This window comes from Alligator mississippiensis, chromosome 3, assembly GCF_030867095.1.
Source record: "Alligator mississippiensis isolate rAllMis1 chromosome 3, rAllMis1, whole genome shotgun sequence".
Classification (NCBI taxonomy): Eukaryota; Metazoa; Chordata; order Crocodylia; family Alligatoridae; genus Alligator; species Alligator mississippiensis.
Genome location: NC_081826.1, coordinates 191,236,215 through 191,253,925, shown reverse-complemented (window position 1 = coordinate 191,253,925; position 17,711 = coordinate 191,236,215). Strand labels below are relative to the sequence as shown.

The following is a 17,711-nucleotide window of genomic DNA, read 5'->3' as shown; positions in this document are numbered from 1 at the left end:
TTCTGTTTCACCAGGGCAGCGTTTTGTTTCGAGTTTCGTTTCATTTTGAAACCGCTGTTCCGTCTCGTCAAAACTGTTTTGATGTTTCACCCGTAGGCTACAATGGGGAAAGCAGGAAACTGCCTATAACTTTCATCTAAATCAGGCAATAAATGACAAACTTGCAGGCATGGTAGCCCCTTCCGAGGCCAGGAATCCTGCCACGTTTCAAGGAGATGGGTGCAAGGATTTCTGGGAAACACCTCAAACTGTTCAGAGCAAAACTCATGTCACTTGTAAGTGTGAAGGCAGAGAAAGCTCACTTCAAACAATGCCTTTTATGCCGTTTCTCTATCCCTCCTCCAGAGCACTGGGATTGGATGGAACCTCAGGGAAAGATCAGTCACTGGCCAGCTACACAGTCAGTATCAGAGCAGTCCTTCCCCCCCACTTCCCCCTTCCTCTCCTTAGTTTCTCTTTGGCTGCAAGCAAGCCCGCCCAGCATCAAAACTTGAAATGTTTCGAAACTTTCAAAATGTTTCAACTGCCCTTGTTTCGTTTCGAGGCTGTTTCAAAGCCTTTCATTTTGTTTCGATTTTGCCATTTCGAGCTTGAAACAAAACAGCCAGCGAAATTTTGCACAGCACTACCAGCTACACATACAAAGCAACTATCAGGCCATAAAAAGTCCATCCAGCTATAAAGTCAGAGCTGGAAAATGTGTAATAACTTTATAGTTGGTTTCTATCCAGCTTTAAATTTGCATGCGTAGCAAGGTAGGACCCCCATGGCTACTGTCAAAGGGGGAAAAGGAAAGACAGTTACTAGTGAAGTAAGGGCTAGGATTTTCAAAGAAAGCCCAAAAAGCACATACCCAGGTGCTGATGGATCTTAAGAATTTTTACAGCCCCAAACTTTCACTCTTGAAAAAGAACAAAAAACTTAGTCAAACTGAAAGCAAAAATCTCCACTAATTTATACTGGAAACTACAGTATGCTATCTACTATTGCATACTTCAAATTACTGTGTAGCAACTGAGTGACTCAAGGCATAGATGTTAGCAAAAGGATAGTAAATAATGACTCAACACCAACATGAATAAGTCTTTTAGATTAGAACAAGATGAAGTACTGAAACAATACCTTGTAAACTTGGAATGTGTTCCCATAGAGTTCTTCTGTCAGTATGATCCTTTGCTCCAAAATGGCTTTGTCATTGTAGGCATACTCCACTATAGCAGATGCTTCAGCATGGCGGAGCATTTTTCTCACTTGACCTTTAAAGCTTTTAATTATTTCTGCAACTTGTGCTTTCGTTCTATTCCATGCATAAAAGATAGAAAGTACAAAGGCAAGAAATTGACAGAGAAACAGAGATGATGTTAAATAAATACGTTTCTGAAAATAAAGTTAACAAGCCAATATACACAGTCAGAGCCAACCTGAGGAGAGTGTGGGGCAAATCACAAATCAGCTTGTGCAGGGACCTACCCCTGCCCTGATCCTGTGCGCCCTGGATGCAAAGCAGCTGCCACCGCTAATGGCAGTGGTGCAGGTGTAGCATTTGGTTAAACTTTTTTTTTTTTTTTTTTTTTAGTATAGTTGAATCTAGCATGAATGTAATAATTTGATTTCTGTCTTTTAAAAGGTAGCTGCTTGACTATATTCTATGATGCTCCCAGCTTGACACAAATGAATGAACTTTGTATGCCCTGGCCATGAGAGAGAGAGAGAGACGGGCAAGGAGTGAGTGAAGAGTGAATGGGAGTTTGCATGAAAAAAGGAGAGAGGATGTAATTGTTTATGTATGCAATAACAGGCCAGAGGTGTAATCCACCAGCCAGCAACTAACTAACAAATGGTTGAAGAATCCCTTTGAAGCTTAAGGGCACAAAGGAGATAACAGAAGCAAAAATGCTGCCATGGGGGCAACAAGAAAACTTCAAGGCTGAGACCCATCTTTTACAACTGTAGTGACCTCAACGTAAAATTAAAAGAGAGACAGATGCGAAGCAGATGCTAGAAACACAGACTAAGCATGGAAAAACCCCAAGAAGTAAAACAGAGACTAAAAACCATATATAAGGAGAACACAAATGATGCCAAGTTGGGTAAGAAATTTTTTCCAGAGGACAGGCTTCTCACCTCGCTCCAGCTCACCACCATAATCAGCTACACCATCTCAGCTACTTAGTGAACACAGGGTCAGCCACCCTGTGTTAACATTGAGCAACTATTGCTGGTAACTCTATCTGGTGTCTATCTGTATGCATAGAACAATTGTTTTGTGTGTATGCATGCCTGTGTGTAATAATCTGCATGGTGTTTTCTGTGCATTTGTATGGATAATGTGTCAAAACCTCTACATCTAACTCATGTAATCAATAAACATGGCATTCTGCCTTATTTCCCTTTATAAAGTCTCTCTTATAATTTAAGCAATTGGCAATTTGTGTAACATGGGGTGGGGGGGGGTAAAAAAAAAAAAAAAAAAAAAAAATTAAAAAAAAAAATCAAGCAGACAGATGCGAAGCCGGTGGTGGCAACAACACAGAGTCACCACAGCCACTCCGCCCAGCTCCGTGGGGCCCCCAAAGCACCGGGCCCAGGGAGGTCACCCCAATTCACGCCCCCAACCGCAGGGACAGCCCTGTAACAGTAATACAGGAAAGGCCTAAGCCTGCCTAATGCATATACCCATTGCTCATGGGAAAAGCCAGGAGAATCACAGAGGGAAAAAACACATCTCTAGGGATCTGGCTCAAAACAAATGCTTAGGCTTTTGGTAGTTAGAATGCCATCAATAAAATCCTCAAGATTTCTCACTAGCAGACAGCAGTAGGCTACCCTCAATTAATGCTGCTTCAAGCATTAGTAACTGCATAAGACAAATCTCTGTAGGGAACTATGTAGACTGAACATACATAGGATGGGGTATATTAGCTACTTGGATCCTGAGTTCCCTAAGCAGCTGAAATTTGTATTCCCATGGGCATCTAGTATTCCACCTTGTTTTTCTCTTAGCTCTAATCAGTTAGAATCAGAAAGGCTAAAGGCTATATACTGAGGAGTACACAGAACTAAGCTCCATAAACCTGGCAGGTCTAGCTGCAAGGAAAAGAACTAGAACAAGTAATAGAAGGCTGATACAGGGCAAGTCAGGTAAAGACAGGACAGAAAACAGCTTATATCCTAGACACTATGGCTATTTATTTTAAAAGACCTCAGATAAAACTCTACTGGAAAAAAAAAAACCCAGGATAATTTTTTATAGCCTTGAGAAATTGAGTGGCATGTCTTTGTTGGTCTATTTATTATACACCACACAAGGGAAGGGCATGAGTGTATTTTATTTGCTATTCACAGATAGAGAGCCTACTTTGTAGCAAGAGAACTGGGCACTGAAAAGCCACTGGTTCCCTGCCTCATTCCCAATACAAGGAGTTTCAAAAGGGACAGGACAGGCTGGACCAGAGCCATTTATTTTAGCTTATGATACACTAGATTACTATGGAACAAGGAGGAATATGCACAGCCAAGCAAGAAAATGATAAGAGCAGATTTACTTCTTCGTACTCACCCATACATAAGAAACTTCTTTACTATGTTTTTGGAATACTTTGATTTGCTCAATTCTACTAGACTTTCTGCAGGGGAAACAAAAGGGGAAAAAAGAAAAGGACTGATCGATTTTCATGCCCCCTTAAAAACCTACATGCATGTTTTCATATCTACAAGCAAAGCCCAAAGCCACTTCTCAGTGAGCAGTTATGCCAAAACAGGAATTATACACTTTTTTTCCCTGACAAATTAATCACACACACAAGTCACAAGACAAAATGCCAGAGTTTTTGGAGTGCTGGGATAAGCTAAAACAACAGAACACAATGCATGTCTTCCAAGACAAATGTAATGTAAATAGGGGGAAAAGTACCTTTTAATTCTTCAAATATCTCCTGCCTTTGCTTGTCATTGCCATACTGAATGAAACATTGGATAACTCTAGTTGAGTCATGAGCAAATGCCAGCTGTAGAAGATATAAAAATCATCTCAGGCCTTTCATATAACACTAAGGTCTGCGATATTAATGTACATACTATTAACTGTATAGTTTTACTGTGGTGCATATGTTGAAATAACAATTATAAAGAAAACCACTTAAGACAAAGATAGCTTTTCTTGCTCCAGTACTCCTTCAAACATACCATATTTACTCACATAGCGTTCCCCGCCTCCCCCTGCCAAATAAATCAGCTTTCCAAAATTGGGCTGCATGTTTTAAGCAGAGGAGCTGATTTTTCTTCACTGGAAGAGAAGCAGGGTGGAATAAAACAAGTAGACAAGTTAATCATGGCCCCTACTTCTCTTCAATATTTACAGAAACTTATATAAAGACCTATTTACAGTAAAGAAGAAACAGTTACTTCCTTTCAAAGATCTAGGGCCAAGCCTTGCTGCTATTTTGCCATGCAAGGATGCTCTTGCCGCCTCACCCAGACTGTATCCTGGAATACCAGAATTCCAGGACACAGCGTGGGTGCCTATGTATGTGGTCTGGCACGTTCCAATTAGAATGCTTTAGCATTGCTGCAGTGTCATGTATATAAGTGCCCATGGGTTTAAAAATGAGCTTTAGTTAAAGCATCCCACAACCGTTTTTAAATGCATGGAAGCTTAATACATGTGACCAATTAGCTAAAGTATAGGTGACTGCCTGCCACTTGGCTCCACACTTTAGCACCCTCATGACCTAGCCAGCTTCTCTGCCACTAGTAGCCCAGACTGCCCCTCTCGCTCCCCACCTGCCAGCCCAGGGTTGCTCTGCCCTGGCTCAAAGTACTGAGGTCCCAAGTCTACATGTAGATGCAGTGCCTGGGAATAGCCGAGTCCAGACAGAACAACTCTGGAGTTTATCGCTACACCTTAATAGCATGTGTAGATGCACCCAGTGGTATTATTTTACTGAATGGAGAGAGCCCCAGGAAATATATTCTGTTTTCTTGATAATCTGAGAGGGAGAGTTGTTGCAGTTTCACTTCAGCAAAAGAAAAGTTATCAGAATATTTAACCTAATGCAGCACGCAGCACTCAGCAGTCGCAATTTCAATTTGTTTTGAAACTGAGGATTTTACTATAACTTCCCTAACACACAGCAAACACATACACTCAAAAGTAAAAAGACTGTAGTTATGATACAAAGGTAAAAAACAGGTATTGTGATATTATGCAGGGATATTTTTAAAGCCTTTATTTGCTTGCAGGTTCCTGCAATTCTAAGTACAACTCTAATGAACTGAAATTGCAAGTTAACCATGGTTCAACTATATCCACAGGGGCTCTTGTTAGATTAAAAGTGACTTTGCTAGCCAAGTAGCCTTGCTGACAGAATTGTTCTCAAAGACTCAGAGCCCAGCTCAGCCTTTTCAAACTGTGCTTCTTCCTTCATTCCCTTTTTAAATCAACATATTTCTAATCACTCCTGTAGCCTTTGGACCAACAGGCTTGTACTGTGTTGTTCAAAGGGCTGCTTAATACATAGCACTGCACACGTTTACATTCTCAAGAGGGGCTTTACTAACTTGCCCATTTCAATTAAATTGCATTTACTGTATTTTCCGTACATTTTTAATTTTCCCCCGAACCAGCTTTTGTAGTTCATTCATCAGTTTCTTTCGTTTCTCCTTGTCACAGTTCTTCCTATAAAACAAAGCAGACACATAGGAGACTCTTAAGTGGGGAAACTTATTTTTTGGTGGAGGGCTGATATAGGATACAGAAGTAATTAGAAGCTGTGAACAAGAAAGCTGGAAGGCAGAGAGAGGGAGGTCCATATTTAGATACCCATTTATGAAAAGCTTAGTGAGATGCGTTAATTGGATCACTATTTCCCAGATTCTAGGAGCAAGGAGAGATCACCACCACTACTTTCCACTACTAACCTGTTTCAAAGAACAAGATCACCAACCACCCCCCAAAAGTGTCAAATCACAACTTTCAACCACATTTGATAAAAGTTACAAAGTCTGGGAAACAAAAATCAAGACTACTCTTTTGCAGCTAATCATTTTTTTGCATCAAGAGCCTACTCCTACCACATGCAGGATGCTCTCTACTGTTATGGCCCCAGTTGCAGAATAGGACCCACCTGGGCATATCTGTTCATATTGAGCCTCAACAAAAGCAATGTGGGTTTCTCACTGCAAAACTATTAGAATCTCAGGTCAGTAGGTCTTGAGGGTATTCACAGTCTGGGAGTACTGTATTTAAAAAAAAAAACCTCCCATGTTTATGCTAACTTGCAGTTACTTGAATGTAACATGACATATTTTTAATATTTAATTAATCCGCTCCCAGCCCCACACCACTGAATGAAACATGATCCACCCAGATGCCTCAAAAGCTATTTCTACTTCATCTACCAAAATGTATGCAAAGCCTCCACAGAATTATAATAGAATGTATGATAGCATTCAAATGGGGAACTACGCCTTTACAAAGGTACCAAGCTAGAATGAGCAACCACTGAATGAGTGCCGACTGAAAACAATTGTATGACAGAAAACAGCCATTATTACCTTCTCATACTTTCCCATATCTGCTTTGATTTCACAATTGTGTCATAGTTGGCATTGTCATTAAGTTGTCTGCTCTGTTTTAATTCCTTCTTTTTCTTTTTGAAGTCACTCCATTTAGGCTTCTTAGATACTGGCCCTGAGGACAGAAACACTGTTTGCAGTACAGTAATAGTCAATAAAATTGTGGGAGGTTCTTATTCATCCTTGGGGGAGGTACAAAAGGAGACCCACAGCTGTTATAAATCACTGTAGCGCCACTGAATTCAGTGATGCTATAATAACCAACACTAGGTAAGGCTCTATTCCATATTGTCCACCTAGTTAATTTGAATGTATCAATACTAATTAGACACTTCTTAGATGTACACCGATACATCGGTCCAATATTGGATCCGTACCGATATAAAGAAAATTGTCTACATCAGATATCAGCCAGTTGAGGCCGAAAATGCCCATGCTGCGCGGACCCGCAGCACAGCACAGAGCAAAGCCGGCAGCATGGAGAGCTGCCTTCAGCTGGTAAGTTGGAAGGGGAAGGGGACAGAAAGGGCCTGGGAGGAAGATCAACAACCGCCACAGCGAGGAAGGGGACAAGAGCAGGCACTGCCCAGGCAGGGCAGGGAGGGGGTGCGGGATGGAGGCACGTCTCATGAGGTGGGGGCAGCTCCCGCAGATGCTTGTGCCCCGGGAGGGCAGGGGAGCATGTTCCTGGATCTGTGGCATGGCACAGGCTGCAGCTGTGGGGTGAAGCCAGAGCTGATGCTACGCGGGGCTTTTCTTACCAGGAGCTGGGCTCAGAACAGGCTCTGGCAGCGCTGGGAGGAGGTTGCAGCCACCCCAAATATTTAAAAAAAAAAAAATTAAATATTTTTAATATTTAATTAATCTGCTCCCAGCCCCACACCACTGCCTGCCGCAGCCTTTCCCAGGACTTGGGTAGTGGTGGGGTGTTCAGCCAGGGCTGCACTGGGCAGCAGTGAAATCTGGGGTGACCGCAGCTTTCTCCCAGAGCCTACTCCAAGTCCAGCCCCCAGCAAGAAAATCCCCACGCAGCATCAGCTCTGGCAGTGCAAGCAGCGGAGGGAGCCGCCCCCACCCCATGAGCCGCACCCGTGTCCTGCGCCTGCACCCCGGCTAGGCAGTCCCTGCCCCTGCCCTCCCTGCAGGGGGTGTTGATCTGCCCCCCACAACCCTTCCCTCCCCTCCCACAACAGACTTACCACCTGCTGGCAGCTCTATCAGCCTGGTATTGGCCAATAGCCAACTTATTTAAAATAAGTTTGACTCAGTCAAAATAGGGTCCAACACACTCCTTTCTCTCTCAACTCCTGCCATTCATCCAAAGGCAGGCTTGAATTTTTAGAAGCGCGTGCAACTTAAAAGCACTTATTTTTATATTGCCTTGGATAACAAGGCAAGCATAAGGGTACCAAGTAAAACCTGGTAGGATTCCTGCCTTTTAAGAGAGAGAAAAATCTGGAACAAGATTTAAATGTACTGCTGCAAAACCTTACACAACACAACTCTGACCAGTGCTGTGGGCTACCTCTTTTTAGGAGGGAAGTAACTAAAAAACTAAAACATTTAAAAAGGGGGGCAGGAGAGTGAAACAAAAGGCACCAATCAAGTGGTGATCAAAGGCCCCATGACAAAGACAACTAATTTTCTGAACTGTCTTCTCCCTATTAATTTGTCAAACTTATTTTTCTGGCATTTGTTCAAGGAGGTATTTAGGTATGTCGATACTTTCAACAGATTAATTCAATTATAGATTTTAATATAACACCTAGCAATTACCTACTACCATTTCAAATGAAAAGCCTTTTTGTAAGCTTAATCCTTTTATTCACCAAGACTCATTAAATGGGATCTTTTTTACACAGTAGCTAAACACAGCTGCTTAGCAACCTTAATAAAATTGAAGAGAACTCTTCATATAAAAAGATATAATAAATGAACTTCAATGTAAAGAAAAAAAAAAAAAGGATTAAATGTTTGCTTTTAGCTTTAATCATCTCTTAGCAAAACTAATTATACACAAGATCATTCCCAGTAGTGAGGAGGGGGTGGGGAAAAAAAGTCAGGAGTCAAGACATGCTAGTTAGTACCATCAAACTAAACTTCCCTTAGAATGGATTAATTTAAAAGCTCTATTTTTAACCATTCTTTAAATGGTATTTATCAGGCACTTCAGCCACACCTTTACCAACATGTTAGCTTTCCTTTTTCAGTTTGCACAAGGTAAAGTAGGGTATTTCTCCCCATCACAGAACAAATTAACAACTTAAAAAAACCCCAAAGTCTTTAAATTACATATAAGTGAATGAAAAAGAAAAGAGTGAACAGAAAGCCAGTCAGTTTGTTCAACAATTAGTGATATCTGAAGTACAGCTCAAATTTGAATAAATGAGATTGAACATTCATACAAGCTAAAAAAAAAAAAAATCAATCTTAAAGCAACTTCATGTTAACACTTCCATTACTATAAAGTTTTCATATAGTAGGTGTATTCCCCGTAAGAATGAAAGAAGAAAGTGTTAATGCTAATGTACAAGTCTTAAAGCTATATTTACGCAATAATTCAGCAACACCGTTTGTGATAATGAATGAGCTCCATCTTGACAATCCTTTAAATTAAGAACTGCAGTTCCTTCCCCAGGAAGCAACAATAAAACTGCAGTTCTCAGGTCACCAGGACTAAAGTTATGAAAATATTAAAGCAAATGGACATCTAGTTTTATCACTATATAGGTGCTTATCCAGACACTTAAAAACAAACTTTCAAAAATTTAGATGTTGTAAGTCAACACAAGATTGGTATCTCTTTTTAACTGGTAAAAAAGTGCTACAAGCCAAGACCAACAGCATAAATGGAGATAAGTATACTTTGTTTAAAAAAGGGCATGGACAAACATACACCATATTTTCTTTCCTATAGCTCACCACGTGGCCTTGGACCCACAGGCCCAGATCAGTCTGTGGGGCTCTCCTGATGCACAGGGCTAGCAACAAGCTCAACTCCCTACCTGGTGCGACTAAGATACTCACCTAAGGCAAGACCTTTTTTTCCTTTGTGGTATCTTAAAAAAAGAGGGTGCACTATATCCAGGGCTGCATTTTATTTGAGAAAATACAGTACTTGGTTTGGCTTCCAAAGGGGGAGGGGGGGCGGCAGGGGCTGTTGCCCCAGGGCATGCTGTTCCACTAGAACTTACGTATGCCCAAGCCTGTAGAGGTACAAGTGAGCTACAAATCACTCCAACTTGAACCCGGTTTCATTTAGGGTTAAAGATGAAGCACTTTTGCTACTGTCTATATTTAACTGTTACAGTGTCTGGAGCAGCAGCTCCCTCTTCCCTTTCAAATTTGCTCCAAGCATACTTTTGTCCAAAATTTATGTTTTGATCTTAAGCAGTCTATGGTCTTAATACAATACAAGTTCAAGGCTTCTATAGTTCAACACTAATGTAAGCTTTAACCAGCAGATGGCATTCTTGAGCAAGATTTCTCTTTTAAAGAGGACACCATCTCCAAATTACCCACTTCATATATATCTGACCCTTTTCTGATCCATGTAAAACTTGCTAGTAAATCTGACAGAATAACCACATTAAAAAAAGCCCACATCTTTAGTTTGATCTTCAAATGCCTTATTACACAGCATCATGTCACATCTTGTGACTTTATGCCAAGAAACAAGCCAGTAAGTTTAGTTAACAGGTGGACTGCCTTTGTTACAGTTCCAAAAACACTATTACAGCCACCATGGCTCATGTGATTTGTGTCATAACTTAAAGTGGCTGAAACAACACTATTCCCAAAAAAAGTGTAATGTCTTTCTACAGAGAAGCATTTTAGCATTCAAATTTTATTAATATGACAAATGTAGGGGAGCTGATGGTAACAGAGGAAGAAGAAAAAATACCTTGCTATATTTTTTGAGTGCCATCTCATGTTTCCAGGGGAAGCTGACTGCATATACACTGATTCTGGGATGTATAGGATTGCCTATCTACTGTAGAACAGAATATGCAGGATTACCTTACCTACTGTAAGGTTCTCTGCACAGTAGGTGTGTTGGCATTATACCTGGTCACTCATGTCTATGGTCATTAGACCACAGAGAACAACCAATTCATACAGTTTAAAAAAGTTTGTTATGCAATTTTACACAGTTCAAGGCAGTTAAAGGAGGGCCTCAGACTTCAATGAAATCTAGTAATAAATGTTTTTACATGCATCTTTGCAGTGTAATGGAGGCATGCAAAGTATATTATTGAAAAGCAGTAAATTATATATGTTCATTATAGAAAGTCTAATACATTATTATTACTACTACTCACCACCCTCTTTATCTTTCTGGAGTTTTCTCTTCTTAGTGAGATTTTCTGGCTGCTGTTTGCTCTTGAATTGATTCTTACTAACTTTACCAGGTTTTTTGTTTCCTCTCTCATATTTCTTCTTAATGAACTTAGGCTTTCCCTCCTTGTCCCCTTTGCTACGAAACTTCTTGGGAGGACCTGAATCTAGTCAAAAAATCAAAAACAGGATCAGAATGAAGGAGACATGATCACAGAACTGAAAACATTTTAAAATTTCATCAGAACAGTTTAAATATTCATTATTTTATAACAACCAGGCTACACAGAGTAACATAACGCAACTACTTGCATGCCTGTACCTTTCCAATACAGATTTCATAGCACAGCCTTAGTTGCCCTCCCAGTTTCCTCTTAAGTTTTCTAGAGCACAGGACAGGAGCACAGGAGAAAAGAAGAAAAAAAGCTACCTTATACTGAAAACATTCATGGATTCTGAAGTGTCAGACCCCAATACCCACATACCCATGTAAATACCTAATTAAAACCATTTTCTATACATTTTAAAAAGCACAATTGCTTGCCATCTGTTATCAAGTAAACACACTACTGGAATACCACAGATGTTGAAGTGATGGCACAAACTGGCAGCAACTAAGCACTTAATCTTCCTTGAAACTCATTTCCAATTGTACAGATTGGACTGTTTTACTCTTGAGTTGCTTATTTCCTGAAAACCCCTAATAACTATTACCAAAATTGTTTGCTTACATTATACAGGGATGATAATGAATCAGAACATAATTTAAATAGGGGCAGGGAGCATAACTTTCATGGAGACACAACCTATGCATACACATTTCACATACAAATTGTGTCAATATCTTTCAGGGTAGATTGCTTTAAATCAAAGTTTCAAAGTGTACTTCAAATTACTTCCAAGAATAGTACATCTTCAGTGGTTGTAAATCTATATATTCTAATACTTATAATCAACAAAACCAAGTCTCTTACATTATGCTTGGTACATTGTACCCTCCTGGATAACAGAGAGAGAGAACTGTATACTTTTATTTAAGAATATGTAAAAAAAGATTAGATTTTTAGATTAGAGATTACACTTTTAGATTATTGTTCTAATTTGAACACCATTAGAAAATGGTGAACGATACTGGTTATTTATTAGGCAATTCATATTTGCTAAGGCAGCTGCACTACAACTGCTGACATTACAAGCACACAAAACAGGATATAAGATTTACTTTAAGCAAGCAAAATAATCTCAAATGCTTTTAAATAAACAAACAAACAAACATGTTTTGCATTTACTACTAATAAATGCCCTTATTACAGAACTTGGCAAACTGCATATACTTCTAGAGCTTGAGTTCAAGTTATATTTTTCCTAGCCTTTTTTACATAGAAAAGCACCCACCCTGTAACTCAGCCACTCAAACTCATTTTTTAAAATTTAAATGCTTATAGCTAGTTAAGTAATACATCTATAATGACATTAAATAATCACCATTAATATTGTGTTGTCTCATTTGCTTTTAATAAAAAGCTCTTTAAAATTTAAAAATAAAAACTCAAACAACAAAAATACCCAATTTAAAATAAACTACTGTTTAAATCATTATTTTATCAGCCCTGGGATCTTTTTATATTAATTTGAACTACAAATACCTTTTCTACATAAAAGCAATTTTGTAAAAATTCATGTGCCATCTGATGATAATGCTCAATAAATAGGCAAAAGAATTAAGATGACAAATGTGAGATGAGAAACCCTAATCCTAACTTTGCTCATTCTACTTGCAAGACTCTCTTAAGCAGAGACTGCAGTGACTATGCCTTCAGCCTGTGGGGCAACCTGGGAAAGTGTGGACTTACATATTTTCAAATGTTACACTCATGTATTTTAAGTCACGTATTCAGAATCAAGGAGATGCACAAATAGGTTGTTTTGTTATTTCAGCTCCTTGTTTTCCACACTGTATTTTTAACCTGTTGACCACGATTAACCCACTTGAATGAATTACTGTTTCCTATATAAAATGTATAATACTATTACCGTAATTTATAAAATTACTATATGCTACATCCTTTACTTCCCCAATAAAACTATTTTTGAAAATATTCCTCCTGTCTTACCATTGTCTTTTTTAAATTTGCTTTTTCCATGTGGTGATTTTCCACTCTTTCCTGTGAATTTCCTTTTACTTTTGGCTTCCATAGTGGCAGCACTGCAAAATACTGAAAAGGAAGGAAAAAAACCCCAAACTGCTGGTAACTAGAAGTAAAGCATCTATTACAGTTCAAAAGCATAATAAGTTCTAATATATATACACACACTAAAAAGCCCTGTTATATGGTCAGACAACCACTGAAAATTCACTACTGTACATATACTGTAAATACAGTACAAATCAAATACTTTTAAACTTGTGTTGGTCTCAAATTTGTAACCACTTCTCTCATTACGAGGAATTACCAAAGCACAGAAGGGTTGCATCAAGCCCTATGAATGTTAACTTAACTTGAAAACCACTGTCAAAACTTCAAGAATTCAGGAATTGTTGAGGAAGAAGTCCATAGCAATTCCATTAAGTCTTACATCGTTTAATGAAATTCCTGATCTGTCATCCATCTGAAAAAAAATGGCTAGATGTCATTAAGTGACTCATCTCTCTACCTTTACTTAAGTATAGTAGGGACCATGCGGAAGGAAAAAAGACCATGCTTATATTTTCACTACAAACAATCAAGTAAGATTACTTATTACTACTATTATTAAAATATCTCTGAAGCCTACACTACTTAATGAAAGAGGCTGTAATATTAAATATAAATTTGCTCTCCCCTCAGAACTTTCCTTACGTTCTTGAATCTTGCCTAACAGCAGGCTGAGCATTAAGTAAAAGCTACATACTGGGTGCATCTACACAAGACATTTACTGTGGAGTAGACTAATTAACTCTCCAGTAAATGTCTGGCATGTACATGCGCTGCTCCATTAGGCCTCAGGAACCTAATTAACTCTGCAGCAGGGTAGTACTTGTAAGTGCAAGTACTACTCTGCTATGGATTTTTTTTTACTCCTCAGAGAGGCATGTGTAAATGCTGGAGGGGCTAGCAGGGGCACAAGTGTGCTTCAGTGCAGGGGGGTGCCTGATGGCTAGCTCCACAATGGAGCATCCTCATGCCCAGCCAGCTCCTCCGCAACATGTTTTGCTAGGTTGGAGGAGCTCTGGGCCATCAGGCTAACCCTTTCCCTCCCCAGCCCGACACCCTCTGCCAGCCAGGGCTGCTCCAACCTGGCTCAGTGTACTGCAGGGTTCTGGGTGCACGTTCAAACAGCACACCTCGGAGCAGTAAACTCTAGCATGCTATGACCGGAGTTTACCAGTATGTGCCAATAGCATATGTAGACACGCCCATAATGTACTCCATTTAGGTATACAGCCTTGGCAATGAAAGAAGGCTGTGCACGTATGCAAACTAAATGCAAGTAATGATCATTTAATACACTAACTCATATCATTCACCACCAGCAGGGTAATGTTTGCAGTCTCAGAACGGGCTAGCACTTGTCACTTTCAAGATTTCTAAGTCAGTTTGTGGCTGCTCTTAAAACCTTGAAAATGATATTCACCATTCCCCACGTCAATTATTATGCAGTTAAGTGGAATATAATAATTGCATTACGAAGTAGACAATGGGACTACAAGAAGCTATATACCTTAAACAGCTCATGATCTTATCCAAAGTGTAACTAACCAACGTTTGTGATCACAAAAAAAATAAAAAAAAATAAAAATACTGTCTTAGTGTCATAGAGTTAAGCAAGTTACACACTGATCTCATGCACATGTAGGTAGAATACACAAGTGATATTATTAAGACTTCTTAAGGTTTCTGCTTATTAACATGGAACTTTCCTGCTTCTGGCTGAGATCAGATTCTGGAATGAGCTGCAAAACAGACATGTAAAGAAGGTAAACACAAGCAGCACATGGAACTTTATTTACTCATTCTTATTTTCAGGACCACTCCAGAGAGCTGGCGAGGCACCTCAGAGAATATCATGCAAGGCGCTGTTTGGTCCTAGAGACAGCAGATTCCAAGTGAAGGTGGTGCAGACTAGTCTGAAAAGTTTGAGATCCACCCACTATGACTTCCATGAATTGAGTGGCAACACAAAAACAAGTTGGTTTATTACAAGGTTTACCTCCTTGTGGAGGGAGGTGGGCAGTAGGAATGGAGAAGCAATTCAGCAGGGAGAGCCTGAACCTGCCCCTAAACTCTCTCTCCTCCCACTTTGCTGATCATATCACACTTACTGCTGCACCTTCCAAGGATTTGGTGGGTAGCCCACTCCCCTAGTTAAGAATCACCAAAATAGAGAAAACAAAAACAAGAACTGGAGAATTGGGTAAACCCATAAAAGTTAAAAGTCTTGCCCCTACAAATGCTTTTCTGTGTGCTTAGCTTTGAACAGGCAAGAGGTAGGTTGTTTGTTGGCTATGTTAGTTTGAAACCAGTCAGAAGGCAGGGTAGATTTATACTTTTACAAACTAACGAAGATGGGGTTGGAAAACATAACTTCAACTCTACATTCATAGTGCTGGGTTCCGAATTAGCTGTTACGACTCAGGAAACAGAGCTTGGAATCCGCCTAGATAGCTCCTTAAAAAAAATTTTTTTTTTTTTTTAAATCGGCTCTGCACAGTGGTGACCAAAAACGCCAATAAGCAGGGCATCCTTAAGAAGAGAACTGAAAACACAATGGAAAATTTTATTGTCAAGATAAACATGGGCTTGGAGCTGCTGCCAAACCAGGGCGGGGACCAAAAAGGCTAGGCTGCTTCCCTTGAAAAGGGAATGGCAAAAGGGGGAAGATGAGAGGTGTAGAAAATCATGAAGGCTGTGGACCAAGAGAACAGGGAACTGTTGCCCATCAGGGCCCAGAACGCTAGCGGTAAAGGGCACCCTCTGAAACCAAGTAGGAGGCAGGTTTAAAACCAACAATAGTAAGTTGGGTTTTTTTTTTTGAAGCCACATGTAGTTCACTTGTGGAATTCACTGCTGAGGGAGCAGGTAGAGGCAGGTAGCACAGCTGGGTCCACAGGAGTGAGAGAGCCATCAACAGCCACTGAATGGAACAGTTGGGAGATGTTTTCTTCTCCAGCATCTCCACTCCAACAAACAGCAGATGCCAGGGAAAGGACTGACAAGGTGACAGATCACTCCAGAGCAGCGGCAGGCAAAGTCTTGCCCACGGGCTGGCTCAGGTGGACTCCATTTCACAGCAGTCCCTGCCTGCATCACTTGGAGATCCCAGGAGCAGCAGGGTTGTGATAGTGTGGGGCCAGGATTTCCATAGAGACCAGCACCAGCAGTGCTGACAGGACCCATGGCTGGGTGGGAGGCTACTCCAGGGCTGGGCTCCTGCAGCAGTGACAGTATGGTCAAGCTAGGACAGAACCACAATCTGCTGCCCACACACCCCAGGCAGGGATGTGCAGGCAGCGGATCACAGCTTTGCCCTGGCTCTGGCCCACGCTGTCACTCCTACAACATCCCAGCCCTGGCCTCAGACCACCTCCCTGCCCAACTGTGCACCCTGCCAGCGCTGCTGGGGCTGGCGTGCATGGAAACTCTGGCCCTGCACTGTCACAGACCCCGTGCTACTGGGGTCTCCAGGAAAACCAGCCGCACGGAGGAGGTCAAGAGCTGCTGGAAAATGAAGTCTGCCACATGCCCAATTTAGTTGTAACAGGGATGATGTAGCCTTATTAAAAGTAACAATCCCACATGGTTCAGATCTGTAAGTCTACTTGTCCATGGACGCTGCTTGCAGCACTGCACACAGCGAAGTCAAGGTATCCAGTATCCGTGCCTCTGTCCTCGTGTTCCTGCAAAACCTAGTGCGCTTATTACACAACAGCAAAACAGCGATATAGGGCAAAGTAAAATGAGTTTCACGATCTAAAATAACCCAGTTAGTTCTGCCTGACCAGCGATCAGCCCCGCCGGGGCTCTCCCTGCGCTGCTTGTCCCCCACTCCACGCGGTCTGCGGTCCCGCTGCTTCTTGGGGAGAGCACCAGCTCCCAGGGGCTGCTGCAGCACCCGAGCAGCCCGGCTCAGACCCCGGCCCGGCTACACGCCGGCCCCCGACTCACCCGCACGCACGTGTCTCGCTCTGCTCCCCTCACCTGCTTTGCTTGACGGCTGCTTCCGGAGCCCCTGCGTTCCAATTGGCGAAGCGAACAGAACCCACGCGACAGTGCCGTAAAGCGCCAGGAGCTGAAGAGCGGCCATCTTAGCCCCGCTCCCTCATTAGCACGGGAGGTGCCTTCCTTTTACAGGGAGCTGGAGCTGGAGCCGGCGTGGTGGGCGGGGCCACACTCCGGGAGCGGGGCGCAGGGGGACGCTGTTGTGGCCAGGAGGCGGGGTCAGGATGGGGCGCCGCGACGTGGGCAGCAGCTGCCCTTGCCCAGGGGCGCACGTGACCCGCGCACACACCCATAAGCACATGCGTGCCCACACGGAAAGCTACGTCAATCCTCTGCTCCCCGCCTCGCTGCTGCAGCGCAAAGCTTGCCCTAGAGGTTTGAGGCCTGGGTCCCACTCCCTCATCATGAGGGGCTGGAGCCCACGTCTCCCGCCCACAGCGTGCCGGGAGCAGCAGGCTGAGGAGGGTCTCTGCAGCGACAGGCGGCGCCCCTCCCTTGCTCCACCATCCTCTGGCGCGACACTGTTCACAGCCATGGGGTGCCACACCTCAGGGCCTGGCTCTTGATCCCTAAACGCCAAGGAAACCAGCAGACATG

General features: G+C 41.9%; 1 protein-coding gene across 3 annotated transcripts in view; it reads right to left on the bottom strand.

Annotated features, from left to right (window-relative positions):
* Positions 1-17,231, bottom strand: part of PUM3 (pumilio RNA binding family member 3) — a 41,227-nt gene extending 23,996 nt beyond the window's left edge. The window contains exons 1-8 of one of the 3 annotated variants that reach the window (XM_006263331.4): positions 17,061-17,231; positions 13,029-13,130; positions 10,899-11,081; positions 6,556-6,691; positions 5,602-5,677; positions 3,914-4,007; positions 3,560-3,626; positions 1,123-1,297 (exon numbers count right to left, since the gene is read on the bottom strand). In XM_006263331.4, coding sequence (XP_006263393.4) covers positions 1,123-1,297; positions 3,560-3,626; positions 3,914-4,007; positions 5,602-5,677; positions 6,556-6,691; positions 10,899-11,081; positions 13,029-13,130; positions 17,061-17,199 — 972 coding nt within the window. In that variant the 5' untranslated portion in view covers positions 17,200-17,231. Of the gene's footprint in view, positions 1-1,122; positions 1,298-3,559; positions 3,627-3,913; positions 4,008-5,601; positions 5,678-6,555; positions 6,692-10,898; positions 11,082-13,028; positions 13,131-13,491; positions 13,515-17,060 lie in introns of those variants that run through there. The other 2 variants (XM_014608772.3, XM_019478156.2) reach the window with 2 other exon arrangements.
* Positions 17,232-17,711: the final 480 nt, after the last annotated feature.